Here is a 22,544-nt window from a genome sequence, read left to right on the forward strand (position 1 = left end):
AATCATCCAAAAATCATGCTTCGAATGACCCCGTTTCCTCCTACGTCATGCTACCATCATCCGATGTCCAGACACCTTGAAATGACGTAATTTATGAATAGCCCCATACTCAGCTTGTTCCAACTCTAAACATACGAAAGAGTTACAACGTAATAGGGTATTTTCCTACTACTCGTAGTCAAATCAGTTACTTTTTTAGAACTGTCAAAACGATTTGCTAATATGGAATTTATATCAAACATAATATCGTGACGTCACGGTCAACTCACCTACTTTTTATATTTCTATTCGATTTATTAAATAGAACTTGTGTTTAAAAATAACTCCGATCTGTGTTTTTCTGTTAATAATTATCTGGTGCTTTATTTCATGCATGGTGTAAAATTATTTATTTTTCACGCCACTGTTCGGAAATGTGGCAATAGATGGTCTAAAACCAAGCTGGAAAGTAGGCAATAGCTGTAGCACCTGAACCACCACTACTACAATGTTTCATTGTTATCATCATCTGTCTTTGGTGACGGTTCGCTACAGCAATGAGTATCATTTAAAACATAAAAATCAATAAAAGGTCTTATTTGGCGCAACTTTTTCCTTCAAAAATAAAATTAGGTTATTTATAGGACCAATTTCTTGTTTAAAAAAAAAAGAAATGTCAAAACCAATCAGTTCATTTTTTTTACAATTATCCATTCAGTTCACGCTTAAGGCGTTTTTTACTTTTGTAGGTTTGTGTTTTTTTTTAGCAAAAACGCTTCTAAATTTAGAGTCGGTTTGAAGCAAATAACAGAAAACGCCTCTTAGAAGTGATAAAAAAAGTAAAAAAGGCGGGATCTGAAAATACTTACTGAATTGGATAGTGTAAATTGTGTTTGACTAAAACATACAAGAAACACGTATCTCCGCTCGCTATAAAAATGAGTTCTTCTAGTGAAGAATAGTACATTATTGTCGAGGCTCGGAAGTAGCTACTTGCAGGCTGAGGATTCGTTTTAAACGGACGACCTTGGGAGTCCGTTTAATTGAATCCGAAGCCAGCAAGTAGCCTTCCAGCCGAGTCATATATAGTGCTTTTCTCAAAAATGGTGCAAGAAATATAAATATCATAGAAATATTTTACAAAAGCAACTTTCTTACGTATATATTTTCACAGAAAAAAGTAGAAACAATTGAAAAAATTAGCTTTGACGCCTTTTTATTTTTTTAATAAAAAAATAGAAGTGTATTTTTCTGCCGAAAATACGCCAACCTATTTGAGACAGCTAAATAGTCGCGGTACTAATCATCTGTTTGGCTGTTTAATGGGCCTGTGCCTTCATTTGATATGGCCATTTCAACTTTTAAAAAGTTTGGAACTCGACAAATAATGGAATTTGTATGCAACATTGCAGTCCCAAAATCGAGACTGCAATGTTTTTAACTTTTTAATTTTTGACTGACCATAAACTACGCGCTTCGCAACCTATTTTTTAAACGGCAAAGTCGACTTTGCCGTCCATTTTTGAGAAAAATAATATTCTTACGCTGACGCCTACCGAAATTCAAGAGACAGCACAGGCAGTGGCTACTAACGTGTCGGCCCTCAAACGCACTCGTCCATCTTTTAGCGGTTTTCCGTCCTCTCCTACAATGTACTATTAAATACAGTATAATACCCTATTATTCCAGGCGTGGGCTGGAGCGGGCCGTCCTCCCTGATGTCGTCGTCGGGCGAGCTGCCCAGCGCGCTATCCTCGGCCGGGCCCTCCTCGCCCAACTCCAACTACGCCTCCAACTCGGAGCATAAGAACTCTTCTGAAAGGTACACCTTACCATACAATATTATACCTACTTGTCGAATTGAGGTTTACACGAGTATTGGACGTGTCATAGAGAAATATAGTAAGACAAGAGTGCTCACTCCATACATCAGTTTTGGTACCAAAAATATTAGTATTTTCATAGTCGACATCTAGCATCAAGTAGCGGAATTATCAGTACTTTGTAATTACTGTCAAGTGACAATAGATGTAGCACCGACCGGGAACACTAATCTCAACAACATAAGACTTTCCGGTCGATGCTACATGTATTGTCTCTTGACAGGTACTACTACTACTACTTAATTTATTTTTATTATTCAGAGCCCACTGTGTCCCACTGCTGGGCAAAGGCCTCCCCCCTGTTCCTCCATTCGTCTCTATTTAGTGCAATATCTGGCCAGCCTCTCATGAAGGAGTCCAAGTTATCCCGCTATCGCCGACGAGGCCTGCCGGCTCCCCGGTTAGACTCGTGCCTCCCACTCTGCGGTTAACTTGGCCCACAAGTCGTTCGGCATTCGGCAGACATGACCAGCCCAGTCCCATTTTAACTTAGCCGCTTTCCGAGCTACGTCCATTATTCGAGTCTTAGAGCGCAGCATGGTGTTTCGGACTCGATCTATCGACTACTACTTAAAGTACTGATAATTCCGCTACTCGATGCTATATGTCGACTATGAAAATACTAATATTTTTGGTACCAAAACTGATATATGGAGTGAGCACTCTTGTGTTACTATATTTCTCTATGGACGTGTTTAAAATAAAGACGCTAAGCACGAAGAATTTCGTACATTTTACCGCCATTTCCTATTTCTACATGATGCCGGCAGTCGATGTCACTGTGCGAGCGATAGACATAGGATATCGCCATGTCCTATGTCCCGTGTGTGTGTCCCGCCGGTAATGTACGAAATTCTTTGCCTTAGAGGCCTATTTACTTTAGCAAAAAGGTTCCAAGTCAGAAATGAACTATTGGCCAAAGAAAACATGTGCCCTACATTTATATCATGTACAATGTCATGATTGGATCTATTTTGCTGAATGAAATTATGGATCAATTAAATTGACCAGGCGGCTTAGCACGGTCGCGTTTTTATCCCTTGTCACCATGCCTGTCACGTTCTAACAAGTACGTAAGTGCGAAAGGGACGCGCATAGTGATAGACGATAAAAATGGAACCGTGCTGCGCCCACTGGTCGGTTGTCACTGTCACATTTTGTCTGAAATACTGTTTTTGCGTATTTGCAAATATTTACTCTCTAAAACGTAATTCAAGACCAAAAAAAGTAAGAAAATGTTACCACTTTTTACTAGCGCGTCTTGTATTTATTTAAAAATAAGTAAATAATAGTACATTATTGTCGAGGCTCGGAAGTAGCTACTTGCAGGCTGAGGATTCGTTTTAAACGGACGACCTTGGGAGTCCGTTTAATTGAATCCGAAGCCAGCAAGTAGCCTTCCAGCCGAGTCATATATAGTGCTTTTCTCAAAAATGGTGCAAGAAATATAAATATCATAGAAATATTTCTCAATACTCAATACTCAATACTCACATAGAAATATTTTACAAAAGCAACGTTCTTACGTATATATTTTCACAGAAAAAAGTAGAAACAATTGAAAAAATTAGCTATGCCGCCTTTTTATTTTTTTAATAAAAAAATAGAAGTGTATTTTTCTGCCGAAAATACGCCAACCTATTTGAGACAGCTAAATAGTCGCGGTACTAATCATCTGTTTGGCTGTTTAATGGGCCTGTGCCTTCATTTGATATGGCCATTTCAACTTTTAAAAAGTTTGGAACTCAACAAATAATGGAATTTGTATGCAACATTGCAGTCCCAAAATCGAGACTGCAATGTTTTTAACTTTTTAATTTTTGACTGACCATAAACTACGCGCTTCGCGACTTATTTTTTAGACGGCAAAGTCGACTTTGCCGTCCATTTTTGAGAAAAAGTACTTTTTTAAATCGTAGGAGTAAAATTACTAATAAATAAATTATTTTAGCGTGATTATTTATCAACAGGAATTTACTATTTTACAAACAAATTATTGCAGTGGCAACATTTTTTTACTTTTTTTGGTCTTGAATTACTTTTTGCGGTATAGATTGTTCGTTCATACAATTGAGATCAGAATAATTTAATTTATCCATTATACTAGTGTCTTGTAAGATATGTTCTTGCTACAACTTCACCGCCAGCGATTCATATCGCAAACACTTTTTTTAATTGAGTTGTATATATTATATTTGGAAGACTAAATATTCTTTAAGTGCCGTCTTCCTGTAGTGTACATAGCTAAGCTAAGCTGGCTAAGGTCATGTAAGCGCTTTGTTTCGCATTTTAGACTAAATATCGATTTCTGAAGACAAAAAAAATGTTTAATCGTGTTGCCTATTAAAAACAATTGCTAGCATGCAAAATTGCAGAGTGCTATAACACTTGACAGTAATTAACCAACCGTAATGAAACCAATAATTAACTAATGTCTACAACGATAATGTTCAGTAAAACTGTTAGGGTAGGTATTGAAAATATGAATACAATGTAAATATAATATACAGGGTGGCTAAAAAATAACTGCATTCCCGTTGGCAGGCAGGTTTTGGGATTATACTGAGCAACGTTTACCATGCGACCAACCCCGAAATCGCGAAAAAAAAATTTGGCTGTTTCATAGATTTTGGCTGGTCCATTTTCTATGGGAGGGTAAATTATTTTCGCGGTTTCGGGGTTGGTCACATAGTAAAAGTTGCTCAGTATAATCCCAAAACCTCCCTGGCAACGGGAATGCACTAATTTTTTGCCCACCGTGTATTTTTTTTTATATGCAGAAAATTACGAATTTCAATAGAAACACGATCATTATATCCGTGGCTACGTGCATCTACCTTTTTTGCACTATTTAGACGGATTTAAACAGGCATGCTTTAATCTCACGAAACACAAAGCATGCTGCGTAGTGATCTAGTGATGATACTTGATACTTGAAGTCGCGCTTGATGTATGGAGTCGCGCGCGAGAACGCCTGATCTAGTATATTATAGACTGTAGATTTGTAACAGGCCCCGACGGCTAATCCTTTGTCTATTGTTAAATTAAACCGCACGTGTTACTTACCTGCAAAAAAGGGTCTTAATTATTCTAATTGGCACCTGAGCGCGGGCTAGTCCAACGATCAAAAAAACAGTGTAGGTGCGCTCTCCGGTAACGCCCCTTTGTTACGCATCTTGATGACACATTTTAGACTGGTTCTGTAGCGTTCGACTCCCCGGCACTCAGTAACCATAGTACTGAGTGCCGGCGAGTCAAAGGGACCACACACAGCCTAGAAAAATATTTCGAATCTTGTTGCAATTTCCATAGGAGTTGTAATTCAATAACCGGTTAAAGTGAACGAACGATTTTTTATGCAGGTAGCACGAGCGGGTTTACTTCAATAGACAAAGGATTAGCCGTCGGGGCCTGTTACAAATCTACAGACCAACTATACGTATTACGCGCAGAAAGCAGCAGACTTACCGATAACAGTACCTATTATTGATCTAGTAAAGATCTAATAGCGTTATTCATAAACGTCTGTCAAATTTTATAAACCGTTGATAAAATCGTTTGACCCTATCAGTCATTTTGACATTTCTTTTTGTTAGTAACGGACGAAATTTAACAGAGGTTTGTAGAGTTAGACCAAGAAAAGTCTTCAACGATTTCGATAGCATACACTTACGCAGTGCGAGTGTTATTTATGCGTTATAATTTTATAGAAGTTTGGCGTATAAAATAACACTTGCACTGCGTGTGCTATCAAAATCGTTGCAGACTTTTCTTGGTCTAACTCCAACTACTTGTGCTGCTGTCCATAAAAGTTAAGATGCACAGCGGATCGATACTGGGTTCTGCGTAAAGTTCGGCTAGGTACTTCGCACTTCAACTTAGGGTTCATTTAGACGGTGCGAAAACTCGCATGCGAGTATCATTACATTGCGGTTTTTGATCGGTCGGCTGAATTGGATGTAACCTCAATAGTCCGCATTGTCAGTAAATTAGCATGCATATTCGCGCGCCGTCTAAATGAGCCCTTAAAATGGTATATTTTTGAATGCCCGGTTCCATGGTTAAGATATCTCGTGTTTTGGTCGTGTTTATCGCTGTCTATTTGTATCTATCTTCACATACATGCACTTTAGTATGTCGTGCTACGTTCTTTGACATAAAATTTAAACGTTACCTTTACTTGTGATAAATGCGGCCATTATGCGTTCGTATTTCGCAAGTGTTTTCAAACGTATTGGCTCCAGAGACAGGTTCCAACCGACCAAACGGCCTCATTGCAGTCAGTGCAGTGGCCTCTTTTTTTATAAGTACAGTCAAATGTAAAAATATGGGTGCACAAATCACCTCAAAAATATATCCCGTAGCCACAGACAAAACATCCTCCAGACTGAGCATAGTCGCCTACCCCCTCTGCCACGCATACGGTAAATTTACTCCATGTTCGAGTCGAAAGTGTCTTTGTGTGACGTCCGTGAACTCGTTCGTCGTTTGAACGGACCAATCACGGCACGGGATCTCGCTCACCTCGTCCCGCGCACCCCCGCATTTTTGGCATCATCGGTTGCATGAAATAATTGCTCTAAACTCGGTCTAGAGGATTTCTAGTCTATGCCCGTAGCTCTTATGTCAGCGAATTAAGAACTATGGGATGGGACATATTTTTGAGTAATTTGTTTACACCCATATTTTTACACTTGACTGTATTAGGTACACAGTATTCTGTTCGATGATATATTAACCTTTTGATACGTTACATACGTACTATTAAGGCGTTTGAAAATGCTCGAGAAGTACGAAGTAGTGTGACTGAATTTTATTTGTTTGCAAAACCTCCGAAAGCAGATCTGTCGACATTGTAAGATTTCTGAGAGAAACACACACATTTATTAATTCTCCATAGAAGATATAGAACACACAAGACGGTATTCTTTTTTGAAATAAAATTATGTAGGTATTAACCCACAAAGCACCAAAAACAGACATGATTGTTTTAGTATTTTTTTTAATGTATCACAGATTCTTTTAAGCGAATAGTAGGGCGGTAAATGAGAAATTGTGGGTTCCAGTAGCAATTGGAGTAAAAATGTGGCGAGCAAGCTCCCTCAGTGGGACGGGGAGGCGGCCACTCTGTGCGGCGCCGACGCGGGCCTGCCGCCTTTCGCGCACCACCCAGGTACACACTTTACCGGCTTACAGTCCGTCTAAAGGTCTGTTTACACATTGATTAATTTTAGCGCGTTGTTCGTATATTTGTTACTAGACACGAGTAGCAAACGTATGGAATCACACTAATACACTAATTAATGTGTAAACAGGCCCTAACTCTGCATCGACTTGAAAGGCAACCGTGTGTAAGCGCCATTGTAGATGTCAATTTCCTGAAAATATGACGTTTATAGTGAGGGTTACCATACTTTGCCGCTGACAAGTTGCCGTAGATTTATCTTATGAGCTCCACAGACGACACCGATAATTACATGCGATTTTCGATATAGGTATCGACTGCTGAGATGCAATTAATTCAATCGATTAAGCAAAAATTGCCATGTGGCTAAAATCGCATGCGATATCTATGACTTTTGTAGAGCCCTTTAGACAGACTAAATTTCTCAACCTTCGTTGAACAAACTGTCGGCCTGATTCTAATATTAATAAACGACAAAAATTTAATCTCGATACGATATGGATCGGATCTGTTTGTGTCAAAAGTGACGTTTCTTAAGACAAAAACACCACTTTTAACACTTGACAGATCCTATCCATATCGTATCGAGATCAAATTTTTGACGTTTATTCAAATTAGAATCAGGCCGCACATCGTGAAAACCGCATAACTCAGAGATATTCAGAGCAATTTGTGAAGCTACAAGTTACTTTTTCACAATTCTAAACCGGCAACGATTATTATTGATTTAGGGTGGTATTCCACCTGTCCATTGTAAGTGCGTCTCACTCTCATTAAAGCAAAATGTGAGACGCAATACACATTGGACAAAGAAATTGAATAGGTGGAATACCATAGTAACCAATGTCTAGATTTCTTGGTCAGTGTTGCCTGTTAAAACATGTAAGATTGTTACTTGTAGCTCAAGAGCCCTAATCGGCAGACTTTATTGTAATTAAGTTTACAGATAGACATAATGTAATGCCTACATTAAACTCGGTAGCCGCTGACTGAACCGCAATCTTAGCTCTCAGTTTATATTCCAAATAATAAAATCACAGTTCGTTTGGCCAGTCTAGTTCACGACACGAACGTTCCAAAAATATATTTACGTCTCTAAGACACTGACAATAAGGTCGTGTACATATATTTTTGGAACGTTGGCTTGTGAAGATGTTTGTGAACTCGACCGGCCAATCCACTAGCTCATTTTATTTCTTTTGTATTTGGACTAAGAGGACATACTGGTTTGGACAGGTTAGGTAGTAGATTGACTTATCGAACTGTTATATATCAATATCTGTATTTGGGATGTAATATCGTTTAGGTAATTTGCTTTCTTCGTGGCATAACGTTTTCTATGCGAATAATATTATTTGCGAATTGAAAACGTTTATATAGTCTGACAAAAAAGAGTAGAACTAGAAATATAACGACAATACTGTAGTGTCGTCCCTTTCAAATCAATATATAAGAAAACGGGACGACACTACAGTATTGCCACTTTTTAATTTCGGCTCTTTTTTGTCAGACACTGTAAAGAGTTAATAGGTGCTGGTATAATAGACTGTAAATAATAGTATCCATTAACCCTTTTCCAGGCATAGTGCACCTAGCGACCACATACTCGCCAATAGAATTTCAACCTTAGGAATCAGATTTAAGGTTTATATTCGATTAGTCTTTCGGGAAAAGTTACTTATTATCATTAAGTGAATCATCAAAGCTGCATAAATTTTAATATATGTATTTGCATTTTTCGGAAAACCTTGTAGTTTGGTGCGGCCTGGAAAAGGGTTCACAAATCACATAGTTGTTGTATTGAAACAGATAAGATCGTTGATTTTATTAACTGACTCACAAATTAACAATAACAACACAAATTATAAAAAAATGTTTATTGGCATAAGCAGCGCAAACAACTTTATAATTTTGGAATGGGTACTAATCGCTATAACGCCTACATTCTTACATTAGCAGGGTAATGTTAATTGCTTATGTATGCAGGTTTGGTAAACATTGTTAAATAATCACTAACAAACATACCTGGAAGAAAACATAGGTATCAATTGCTTGCTTTCACATCTTTCATCTTGACCACCGCTTAGAAGTCAATCCGACACATTTATTCAATATAATTATGTCGAAAACTTTATTGAACAGGACAATCGTTTATGCCGCATTGGTTTTACAACACCAATAAATAAATGACTAGGAATGCAAGCTGTTGATATATTTATTACTAACATTAGGGATTGTATAAAACGGGTTATAATTTATAATAACACTTAACGGCAGCTGCACTAATATCATCACACCTAGCTAATGTGCCACTATCCTAACTAGACCACAAGTGCGTAGCGAGTAGGTACATGTAAGTACTTACGTAACGTTGGAAGCATAAAACAAGCGAATCCGTGTCGACAAATCACTTCCGCATGCATTCAACCTAAGGGCGCGCTTAAACTTTGTCGCCTGCCGATTTCGACATTAGATAAACAAATTTACAAAATTCGTACAGTCCAGTGCCATGGGACTTTCGACTGTCATTTATACCTAAGGCAGTCTACAATAGTGTAAACGTACCCTAAAAATCATAGCTAGCCTTCCTACATTTTTATCAACTAGTATTTTATTTATTTTGAAAACTATGCTTAAAAAAGATGGTTTTGGGTCCTATTTATTTTTTTGTTGTATGAAGCTACTTCAATGTGATGAGATTTAAATTGCATGCAGTGATTGTCGCTACACTAGATGTAGATACATGTATTGTTTCATAATAATATATCATGAGATCAGGGATCATAATGAATAACAATGGCATTGCACGAATTATTAAATATACACCTACGCTACATATAAAAAAATTAAGTACGTATATGTAGATTTGTTCGAGAATTTTAAAATAAAATATTGAGCAAGAACTAATTCCACAAATAGGCAAATAAATTGCACATCACTACTAACAATTTTTTTGAATAAACGAAGAATAAGTTATACATTCAGTATCAATTATATCATACTTTCTTTGATCGGCTGAATAAGTCTACAATTTGGCCACCACCCATTTCTAATCAGTCACTCGCACGAAATAATTAATATTCCTGCTGCTCTTTTTAGTGCGTCTATGATTGGTATTCCACTTGTAAAAATTGTTGGTCCAATGTGCATTGCGTCTCACTCTCTAACTAAGCAAAATGTGAGACGCAAATACACATTGGACAAAGAAAATGGACAGGTGGAATACCATCGTAACATGTAAAGACGACATATGAAATCTTTAGTAATCGATGGCCACTTAACAAAAGTTCTAGATAGATACATTATATATTTAGTACTAACCATAGAGTAAAGAAAGAGTGGTAACTCAATACATCAGTTTTCTTACTAAAACGCGCGTTATTTCGTAGTCGACATCTAGCGTCAAGTAGCGGAATTTATCAGTACTACTAGTTGACAATAGATGTCTCGGCGAACGAAAATTAGTTGTAAATTGTTTTAGTAGTACATTCTTCGTCAGTAGCTACACTTATGATATGGTGTCAAGTAGGGGTACTTATAATTCCACTACTTGACGTTAGATGTCGACTACGAAATAACGCGCGTTGCGGTAAGAAAACTGATGTATGGAGTTACCACTCTTTCTGTATATCTATATATATATATCAGTGTATCTAACCGGGTGTTATGTGTAAAGGTTCTTCTGTTAGCGGAGACGTGACTCCCGTGTCGCTCGCCTCGGAGCTGGAGTTCAACAGCAACGAGGCTACGGCCGGCTCCATCACCGACCACGACCTTATGGTGAGACTGCGTTACATTGACGTGTAATATCTAAGTACGGACACTAAATATGATACTAGTTCAGTGGTGTCAGTCAAGAATTCGAGCCAATCGTGTAGTCTAACGCAACTAGTTGTGACCAGGTTGTGACCAATCGCGCGCGTGATGCGGACTCATCATCCAATCGCGCTGTAGCAGTGTCACACCGCTACACTGGCCCCATTCTTATTGCCCGTAAGGCCAGTCCTTAGATATACGTCAATGTGCGTAAACTAATGTGTGCTGTAAGTTATTGTTAGTTGATATTAGCAAGAAGGGTTGTTATTGCATGGACCTATTCTTTATCGGCTTCGTGGCGAGGGAACATCAAATTTCTACCCACAGCCTAAGTAACCTCGATACGAAAAAAGAATAAGTAACTTTAAGAAAGGTTGGTTGTTTTTTTTAACATGGATATCAGAATTGGCCAGACAGTCCCGGATAATTCTTTACCCAAAAAAGAAAGTTATTGGAACTATTATAATATCCAATATAATGTCTTGGTGTCTAGATACACATTAATATCATGGGGTTAATGTCTCTAACCGGTATTTAGGTCTTGTATCTAAATTATGTAATGTACATATATTTTTCCACCTATCCTTGTAGTAAGAGATAAATGATCAATGGGACAGAAATGTAATTTAGCAGTTTTTATTTAAAAATAACACTAACAGAAGAGGCAACCTTACCAGATTACTGTCAACGTGTGAATTTGATATTACAGAGTGCAGAAGGCGAGGAGGACGAGGAGACGCTCTCGCTGGAGCCGCACAGCAGCTCGCCGCTGCGCTTCGTTAGGAACGAGCTGGCGCACCCCGCGCTCCCCGCGGTGGACAACTGCCGCGCCTCCACCAGCCACGCGCCCGACTACACCCCCGACTTGCACAAGTCCAAGGACAACATCGATAGTATTAACATTAATATAGATAGCGAAAAAAATAACAAATACACGAAAGTAGACTCCTCGCACTATTTAAGCAATCTAAACTCGCTAAACGACACCGGCAAGAACAAAAACAAGAAGAATGAACTGTTGAATAATGGGAGCAGAAGATATAGCGACAGTAGCGCGCAGAAAAGCAACGCTGCAGGAACTGTGACGGGCAGCCGGTTCACGACGACGTTAGTCGCCGAAGACTCGTTGCGACCGAGCACATCGAAGGAGAGTAAGTCCAACAACAACTTGCCTAACGTCCCACCGGAGGTCACCGCGCCCTCGGTCACCAAAGCTAAAAATGCTGCCATCAAGCCTGGCTTCACGATCACTGATGATTAATGTTAGACTACACCTATCAGTGTGTACACTGTGCACCATGCTTTTTCAGAATTACATGTTATAGTTTAAGATGAATTGTGATATTGTTAGAAAACACGAATAGTGTGCAAGCTGCCAGATAGGCTGTTAAGTAGCTTTTTTTTAATTATACCAATTATCCACTATCACTCATTAAAATTTACATATATGTATAAGTCATTGATAAGTTCAAATGCACAGATTCAATGCAAATGTTTCATACATGCTTTTGCTAGGACTGCTTGCACAAAATAAATCAGGTGTAATTAATTATGTAGTTAAATGCTATTTGCAATACAGTTTTTTAATAGTGTATACACGTTTTCAGATAATGAATGGCATCTTGAATCACCAGACTGCCTGGAATAGACAATTGTATTAGAATTTATTTAATACATGCATCCTTATCATTATGTTATATTGAATATACAACAAACATACTTAGTGAAAATAATAGGAAATAAAGTCTTTATGAGAAAATATATTAACTTCTATAAATAATGGTGAGTTTATTAATACTTCCTGACACCCATAACAATAACAAGGGACGCAAAGTAATAATAATAACCGGAACATAGTCCTAACAATCAACCAAATGTATCACACAGTAATCATCAGACATCGTACATTTTATAGCATTTTCGATGCAGCGGAGTGGTGTTAACGGAATTGGTATAAACGATTTCAACCCTAATGATTAATTAGCGTAAATTATGTTAATATTATCCTTAATTTACCATTTCAGTTGGAATTATCAATACCAATTCCTTTAAGGCGCGGTGTGTAGTAAAATGCACTTTTTTGTCACCATATTTACAGACTTTTACAAGGATTTCATGCATTATTTTCTAGTATGTATAACTTCAGTCCTTGAACTACGTTATTGCTTGTCAGAAACACGACGGCTCATTATTTTCTCGTTAGGATCTTAAGTTGAAAACATGCCTAACACTGTCTTTATTTCCTTATGTTAGAAGTACTAGGACGAAAATGTATATGAAACTTACTTCAGTCGATAGCTTTTAAGTAAATCTTCATCATTGCTTGTCCTTTTATCGATACGTTAATTTTTTCATTCATCATTTGATGAATTCAACATTTTGCCTACTAAATTACACCCTACGCGGCAATACCTTGCGCCTATTCCTCACGCCAGTACGCCCGTGACCACTGTCAGCGTCGGACCTGTGCTAGTTTAGCGGACGTTTCATAAAATGGGTGATCACAGTATAAATATGCAAATATGTTATACACACAATGTTTTTCAACATACTTGCGAAGAAAAGCAAAATAATTCTTAAATACGGTGACATTTCAGACATTCGTCCGTCATATTGTCATTTTATAACAAGTTGGGCAGCAAAGGCACACACCCATCTAACCAATCCGGAATTCAGTCACGATTGATAAATTGTGTAAACATATTTTAAAAGGCTATAAAATTAAACAAATTGAATAATTTAGACTGGTCACATTTTTGTAAAAATCGATTTCTATTGGCAAAACATATTACTTCTTGGCAACCAGGTTTTTTAATCTAATTAGACCCCGCTGAATCCGAATTTGCCGGTTGCTTGATCGAATTCTTGACTGGAAGTGAGATATTTGATATTAAAGGTCCCTTTTTTAGTTTTTCGTAAATAACTCGTAAACGGTGGCCAATATAAAAAAAATGTTGTAAACATTAATAATCTACACAAAATTTTCAATAAAAAAGATTCAGTACATTTTTAGCAAGGATCAATATTTAAAAAGATAATAAAGAGGGAAAGTTAATTATAATAAATTCTAAGGTTCCTTGTTTTTATTTTTTCGTTAATAATTTGAAAAGTATGACTCATAGCAAAAACAAATCTTACACATAAATGATAAACATAAAATTTCCTATAGTGTAAATAACATTATTTGCGGTATTTGACACATTATGACTGACGTATATAGAGATGTAACTAACGCAAATCGATTGTCACAGCAAGCGATTACGATTGGATGGCACGTAGACTGAGGTATCGAATTGTGACGTATAATGAATTTTTATTTGAGATTTAAATAAAGCTAGAATTATATGGTTTTCCGCAAGCTACCGGCACAGTACACTAAGAACAGTAGTGAATCTAAGGCCGCTCGGCAAGTTATTTGCCTACTCTTGCGTTGGCGCTTAGGGTTGTCACTTTTATTTTTAGTTAAATATTATTTGCATATTATGAGTAGCACTACGTTTCTATTTATTATAATATAATGAAATGTTCTATCAATTCATAAATGAAGTATAAATAAAACGCTTTTTAAATATTAACATTAGGAAATGGCAGTTATTAAAAAAATTATAAATTCGATACAGAAAAAAATCCTCCGGTTTCTGCATGTTCGGAACGCTTTATTGTTAGCGGTTAATGTAAAGTAAATTCTCATCCTTACGTATAAATTTAGTAAAAAGGTTTTAGGGAAGCATGGGCAAGTAGGTATTATGAAGAATGACAAGTCCGGGTTTGAGGAGTCGTTATTGAGACACTATATTTTTTTTCTACTGTACGACTGTAATTTTTGAATTAAGATTTCTTATAACAAACTGCAAATGGGTATTTTTAATGTACGGGCTCCCAACTCAACTATAATGAAAATGACCAATTACAGCTCGCCGCGGTCAAGAGGGCGAAACAAAACCATAGCTCAAATTAATTATTAATTTTAGGTTGTATAGTAGAAACAATTGGGTAATAAATCAGAAACGCGCATGTGACACCCTTAACCCTGGATGTTGCTATAACATCCATAGACTACGAAAACCACTTATAGTGTAAATAACATTATTTGCGGTATTTGACATCTGTCACTCACAACAGCAATACTACGTAAAATGTTTTGCACATCGAAATCACAAAGGAAAACAACTGCACTGCGAACGTTTACGTTCTACGTCTTTTTTTTTTAATTTTAGGGTTGGCCGGACACCACCGTTATGAATCGGTAGTCGTCTAAGTAAATCGATATGAATTTTTCATTTTTCTTTTAATAAAAATAAGGAAAAGGTGGATAATTAACTGTAAATATGGATATATTTATCGTCACTTAACAGACAACAAATTTGACACAGAAATAACATAAATAAACTTTAAAATAGATCCCCAGTTAGTTTCAATTTTGACAATGGGTGCGACCTACCGGTAGCTTGCGGGAAAACCATATAATTCTAGCTTTATTTAAATCTCAAATAAAAATTCATTATACGTCACAATTCGATACCTCAGTCTACGTGCCATCCAATCGTAATCGCTTGCTGTGACAATCGATTTGCGTTAGTTACATCTCTATATACGTCAGTCATAATGTGTCAAATACCGCAAATAATGTTATTTACACTATAGTTTAAAGTATTATTTTTGTTGATTCGTAGAAAAAGTATTGTATACAATAGTGATATAATCAAGCTTTTCAATCTAGTACCTTACTTATACTATTGCCTCTGTTCATAGTCATGATCAAAAAAATTAAGGCGTACCGTCAGAGCAGACAAATGCGAGCGGGCGGGTAGCGTACTCGAATGCGCGCAATCACAGTCGCGGTACGGCCCACACTGCCGCCACCGTATTCCCCCGTATATTATGCTAATGTGTGCGTTTCAGCGCGTGCGTACACGGCGCCCGGCGCGCACGCACACATTCAAGCAGGTCGCACCCATTGTCAAAATTGAAACTAACTGGGGATCTATTTTAAAGTTTATTTATGTTATTTCTGTGTCAAATTTGTTGTCTGTTAAGTGACGATAAATATATCCATATTTACAGTTAATTATCCACCTTTTCCTTATTTTTATTAAAAGAAAAATGAAAAATTCATATCGATTTACTTAGACGACTACCGATTCATAACGGTGGTGTCCGGCCAACCCTAAAATTAAAAAAAAAAAGACGTAGAACGTAAACGTTCGCAGTGCAGTTGTTTTCCTTTGTGATTTCGATGTGCAAAACATTTTACGTAGTATTGCTGTTGTGAGTGACAGACGTCAAATACCGCAAATAATGTTATTTACACTATACAAAAAACACGTAGAACACTTTTCGCTAGGATCAATATTTAAAAAGACAAAGCAGCCGGTAAGTTAATTACAATCAATTTTAAAGTCCCTTTTTAGTTTTTTGTAAATAACTCGTAAACGGTGTCCCATAGCAAAATAGGTTTTTATTTATAAATAATCTACATAAAATTTCCTGCAAAAAACATCTGAACACTTTTCTCTAGGATCAATATTTAAAACGATATTAAAGGAAAAAAGTTCATTACAATCAACTCACATGTCACTTTTTTTAGTTTTTAGGGTCCCGTACCTTAAAAGGAAAAAACGGAACCCTTATAGGATCACTCGTGCGACTGACTGTCTGTCTGTCCGTCTGTCACAGCCCATTTTCTTCAAAAGTACTGGACCAATTAAGTTGAAATTTGGTAGACACATGTAAATTCGTGACCCAAAGACGGACATCTTACGTAAACAAATGAATTTTAAACATGGAGGCCACTTTTTAGCCAAGGGGGGTTAATTAACATTAAGAACCTATTTTGCTGTGGGCCACCGTTTACGAGTCATTTACGAAAAACTTAAAATAGGGACCTGGAAATTGATTATAATTAACTTACCCCCTTATAACCTCATTAAATATTGACCGTAGCGAAAAAGTGTACAAAACCTTTTTTGTGGACAATTTTATGTTCAATATTTATGTATAATATTTTTTACGAGTTATTTACGAAAAAAAAAGCGACCTGTGAACTGATTGTGATTAACTTTCTTCCTTTAATATCGTTTTAAATATTGATCCTAGAGAAAAGTGTTCAGATGTTTTTTGCAGATAATTTTATGGAGATTATTTATTCATAAAAACCTATTTTGCTATGGGACACCGTTTACGAGTTATTTACAAAAAACTAAAAAGGGACTTTAAAATTGATTATAATTGACTTGCCGGATGCTTTGTCTTTTTAAATATTAATCCTAGCGAAAAGTGTTCTACATGTTTCTTGTAGGAAATTTTATGTTTATTATTTGTGTAAAATTTGTTTTTGCTATGAGTCATACTTTTCAAATTATTAACGAAAAAATAAAAACAAGGAACCTTATGTTAAAGGTTCTTCTAGTATGGTTACTCTACTATTAATAATACAACAATGGAGGTACTTGCAGTTACTGTGATCTGGCCAATCCTTCACGATGTGTCTTCTTTGACTGCCTCGACCCAAGTGAACGAACTGCCTGAGCCTGTCCAACTGGCACCGTGTCCCCACTACCTACCGTGTTGCCAGTAGTATAATGTTATTTTCCCAACTACCCCTGTATTAATCGGGGTAACGCACTAATGTTGCCACATTAAAATTATTATTCAACTGCTATCTTTAATGTAAACATAAATAAATCATGACACTTAGAATTTATTATAATTAACTTTCCCTCTTTATTATCTTTTTAAATATTGATCCCTGCTAAAAATGTACTAAATCTTTTTTTATTGAAAATGTTGTGTAGATTATTAACGTTTAACAATTTTCTTTTAATTGGCCACCGTTTACGAGTTATTTACGAAAAACTAAAAAGAGACCTTAGAAGTGACTATAATTAACTTTCCCGCCTTAATATCTCTTTGAATATTGATCCTAGCGAAAAATTTTACGGAATCTTTCTTGTAGCCAATTTTATGCAGATTACTTATGTTTAAGAATTTCTTTGCCATGCGCCACCGTTATTTACGAAAAACTAAAAAAAGGGACCTTTAATATCAACTATCTCACTTCCAGTCAAGAATTCGATCAAGCAACCGGCAATGTCGGATTCAGCGGGGTCTAATTAGGTTAAAAAACCCGGTTGCCAAAAAATAATATGTTTTGCCAGTCGAAATCGATTTTTACAAAAACATGATCAGTCAAGTATACACTCATATTGTATATAATTAATAATTATTTAGGTACACTCACCGTCTTACCTACCATTTTTAGGGTTCCCTACCCAAAGGGTAAAACGGAACCCTATTAGTATGACTCCGCTGTCCGTCCGTCCGTCCGTACGTCCGTCTGTCACCAGGCTGTATCTCACGAACCGTGATAGCTAATAGACAGTTGAAATTTTCACAGATGATGTATTTCTGTTGCCGCTATAACAACAAATACTAAAAGGTACGGAACCCTCGGCGGGCTCGGTGGGCGAGTCCGACTCGCACTTGTCCGGTTTTTAATTTCATTAAGTACTCATCAAAATTCGAATTTACTAATAAATCTTATTCAATATTAATTGCCGAACTAAAAATCCCGGAACTGACAATTCAGAATACCGATGTCGTCAGAATAAGGACGTAGACGTGCTGCGCGGGAATGGTGCGGTGCGCCGCGCGGGGCGCCCGCCTGCCCGTTCTACCACGCGTCTGCTTAACCCCCTTGAAAACGTAAAACTCGAGTATAAGAGCGCCTTAACACCACTCCGCTGCACCATAAATGCTATAAAATTACGATGTCTGGTAATCATACACTAAAATTTAAAGCTCAAATAGAATAAGCTAAGCTTAAACTTAAATTTGTAATGACCAGACACATCACATTGCATTAAAAGCTAGTTTGACCGGTTGTCTACTCTGGCTTAAGAGACTTGGGTTTGGGTCCCATGTTGACCATGGAGAGCACCATGTTGAAGATGCCTCGGTGCTGGATGCCGGGCCACAGCAGCAGCCCGATGGACAGGATGTACAGCAGCAGCACATTGTTGATGGCGGAGGAGATCCAGCCCAGTGTGCACAGCAAGCACATGGATATTATGTAGTACTGAAATGTAACAAATAAAAAAATTGTTATGTAACATTTTTAGATTGGCTGGGTGGGTGGGTATACTTCAAACTTGAGGGTAGAAATCCTATAGTTACTACAACTCTTTGTCTGACAGAAAGTTATTATTCCAACAACTCTAAATGATGTATGCCACCAGTTATCATGTTCATTAAAAGTTTTCTACTTGTATTCTGCAAAGTGGCACTAAATTTGATTACTGTACACTAGTAGTTGAATAAAAGACAAAAAATATATTTGTTACAATATACACACAAGAATGAACTACAATTTTGTACAATAGATACTTGTGTCATTCATCTCTAGTACTAGCGACCCACAGGTTAACACATTCGACACCGCGTACCCGACTCTCGGACACTCGTAAACTTTACTCAGATGCCGGCATACCCGCTAGTCGGGCAAGAGCTATAAACCTACACGCGACGCTGAAGTGCCCGACAGGCGGGCAAGCATTGCATCTTCACTACCTCAGGGCTGCCACTGCCACTAACAGAAAAAAATGTAAGTCTTCTGATTATTATGTGGTCGAAAAGTTGGTACAGTTGATTATTATATTTTATTACTTCACTTTGTATTTACTTTACCTAATGCGATTACAAAATAAAAATTCTTATTAGTTGGTTACGTGAAATTGCATACACGGGTACTTATGTATCAATAGGAGTTAGAATTTTCGTAAATCGTACAACCTAATTTGTGTTTACGAATATTTAGTAAGTATAGATATACATCTATTTCATGAGTACTCATAGGATGATTTTTGTGAAACAAAATTCGGAGAAAAATAAACCAAGAAATTCAACTAAGTACCTAACAACATTCTAACTTCTAAGCGGCAGTTCTCAGAAAAAGACAATAGGTCAGTCATCATAAAACAGCACTGCACTGCAACTGCGTGGAAGCGAAACGTAACAAGTAGCTTTGAATAGTTACGATAATTAGTACGTTCGTACACATACAATAAAGTCGCAACTTCTTTGACAAAAGAATGTAGTTACTGTGATCATACACTTAACCCTGGAGATGTTGTTTACCATCCCTTATCTATTTGAAGTTTGCGACCCGGGTTTTTTTTCAACCCGGTCTCGGTGTAAAATTGCAATCGGAGCCATTCCGTAATGGTTTGTGATGTGCTTCGGACGTTGTTGTGTTGTGTTAATTTTCATTTTCACAGCCCTGAGCGTCCGCCGCTTGCCCGACTAGCGGGTTCGCGGCGTGCGGCATTGAGTTGCACGTCGTTGCCCGACTAGCGAGTACTGTCGGTTTCTGGGGTATTGTTTGAAATTTTGCCTGGTTGCGAAAGTGTTAACAAATTATACACCTAAACCTTTTGAGTTTATCATGAACAAACACACAAACAGACAGACGCGGGGGGGACTTTGTTTTATAAGGTGTAGTGATTGAAATTCTTTCCAACTTACCAGAATGGGACTGGTCTCCCGGAATGAAAAGAACAATTGAACATGGTTCAGAATCTTGTTGAAGTCCCTCACAATTGCCTTGCAGATGTCTTCAAACAACTTCTCCTTCTGTCCAGTCCATGCGCTGGGGCCGTAGAGAGATGTGCATATGATGGGAACAATGAAATCCACAAAATTGAGGAAAATTCCCACAATTGCGAATGTGGTCAGGAAGTTTGAATCCATGAGCCAGATGAAAAAGTATAGGAAACTGAGTACTCCAACTATAGCAGCGGGGTACCATTGCTGTTCCCACAAGATTATTGATCTTATTGGCAGCAGGGCCATACGCCACCCTTCTAGCAATCGTTTAAGTTTCTTAACTTGCTGTTCCTAAAAAAAATTGTTTGTATGAAGATTGCTGGGCAAAAAAATTACATATACAAGCAACATCTTATAAATCCAACTATATAGAAATTAAAGTGACATCATGTTTTTTGGGTTGGAAACATTTGGATCTTTGGAAGTCCAAGTCTCTTGGAGAATCATAAAACATTATGATGAATTATTGAAATAGAACAAATGCTTTACTAGGGCTGATTTAGACGGTGCGAGAACTCGCATGCGAGTTTCATTACATTGCGTTATTTGATCAGTCGGCTGAGTTGATGTAACCTCAATAGTCCGCAATGTAACTAAAATCGCATGCGAGTTCGCGCGCCGTCTAAAAGAGCCCTACAGGGCATAAAAACAATGTTCCATCTGACTATTAAGACGGAACTGCTTGAACTAAGTAAACATTGAAACTCGAAACATAAATCCAAAGGCCTCCATACGACGATATTATGAAATCTAAACAAACTATGGTAACTGAATACACTAATTCGTACGAATTGTTTTAATTCAATTATAAATTACGCACCTGATCTTGGGAGATGATATCTGCCATTTTCTCTTAACTCTTAATATGCAGTTATCACTATTGAAGTTATTGGTGTATACCAATGCGTAAATCCTAATTAATTTTAGCAAAACGAACAAAGACTAATAAGAAATCGGGCAGTTAAACTGATGCGTTTCGATTTACAGCGACACGATAGAATATGTTCGGTTTAGCCGTCCGTATTCAAAACAATGACTTGACCACAATTACAATAATGAGCTTGGGGCTCCCCAACATTCACTTCGAAGTTTGTTATCTACATCATATCATGCGTGTATAGCTGCATCACTCTCGTTTATTATATTAAAGAAAGAGATGCAACAGGAATTGAAGCAAATATCGCATGTGTTTTATACGAATATGTTGGCCATCCTGAACTTACACTACATTTAAATTAATTCCTTTATTATTGCAGTGAGTCCACAGATAGAGTGAGTTTTATCTTGTCTGTGACTGCGCCATGATGTCATCTTTGGGGCTGCCATTGTGCAATAATTTTACCCAAATTAGAGATATATTACGAATATTACGATTCAATAAAAAAAACAAATCGTAAATAATGGACGGTCATGAAAATTATACATAAAATTTTTCAATTTCCTAACTCATAATTTTTCAATGATATTCCACAGTTCGAGTACTTACATATATTAAACCCTTTGTCATTAAAAATCCTTACATACCTACTTCGTTTTTATGGTTCCGTAGTCAACTAGGAACCCTTATAGTTCCGCCATGTCCGTCTGCCTCTCTGTCGGTCCGAGGCTTTGATCCGTGATCGTTAGTGCTAGAAAACTGAAATTTGGAATTTAAAAATATATTTTCAATAGGATACCGATCCTCGTACTTTTTTTATTGCCACCCTGCAGCAAAGAATATAATACTCACCATGGTATAATAATATACTCCGCCTGGTACTCCATTCCCGTCTTTTCTAGGTCACCTAACTGACACGCGCCTACGTCATCATGCGACAGCGCTATATGATAATATGCGATAGCGCTATATATAGCAGCCATGTTGTTGTGACGTAGGCCCGTGTCACTCTGGGAATGGAAGACCATGTTTTATTAGACTATGATACTCACTAGGAGAAGAACGGTAACTCCATACAAAAAAATGTCCCCAACCGTTTATACGTTTATACTAGTGGCGCCGTCGTTGTGTACCAATGGAACTAAAGTTGACAACCGGTTTAGCCTGGCGGGTATTGGTAGGTATAGGTAGTAATTCTGTT

At 37.3% G+C, this 22,544-nt stretch overlaps 2 protein-coding genes across 2 annotated transcripts in view; one reads left to right on the forward strand and one right to left on the reverse strand.

Moving 5' to 3' along the window:
* LOC134792951 (inositol hexakisphosphate and diphosphoinositol-pentakisphosphate kinase 2) overlaps positions 1 to 12,638 on the forward strand; it is a 55,278-nt gene extending 42,640 nt beyond the window's left edge. Inside the window, exons 26-29 of the mRNA XM_063764429.1 lie at positions 1,669 to 1,801; positions 6,929 to 7,035; positions 10,724 to 10,827; positions 11,573 to 12,638. Coding sequence (XP_063620499.1) covers positions 1,669 to 1,801; positions 6,929 to 7,035; positions 10,724 to 10,827; positions 11,573 to 12,124 — 896 coding nt within the window. The 3' untranslated portion in view covers positions 12,125 to 12,638. The remainder of the gene's footprint in view (positions 1 to 1,668; positions 1,802 to 6,928; positions 7,036 to 10,723; positions 10,828 to 11,572) is intronic.
* LOC134792950 (ADP-ribosylation factor-like protein 6-interacting protein 1) lies at positions 12,632 to 21,467 on the reverse strand. The gene is made up of 4 exons (XM_063764428.1): positions 21,287 to 21,467; positions 20,386 to 20,757; positions 18,640 to 18,940; positions 12,632 to 12,749 (listed from the first exon to the last, which is right to left on the reverse strand). The coding sequence occupies exons 1-3, from the start codon at positions 21,311 to 21,313 to the stop codon at positions 18,749 to 18,751; spliced, it is 591 nt and encodes a 196-aa protein (XP_063620498.1). The 5' UTR covers positions 21,314 to 21,467; the 3' UTR covers positions 12,632 to 12,749; positions 18,640 to 18,748.
* Between the last annotated feature and the right edge of the window lie 1,077 nt (positions 21,468 to 22,544).

This window comes from Cydia splendana, chromosome 8 (assembly GCF_910591565.1).
Source record: "Cydia splendana chromosome 8, ilCydSple1.2, whole genome shotgun sequence".
NCBI classification, from domain to species: domain Eukaryota; kingdom Metazoa; phylum Arthropoda; class Insecta; order Lepidoptera; family Tortricidae; genus Cydia; species Cydia splendana.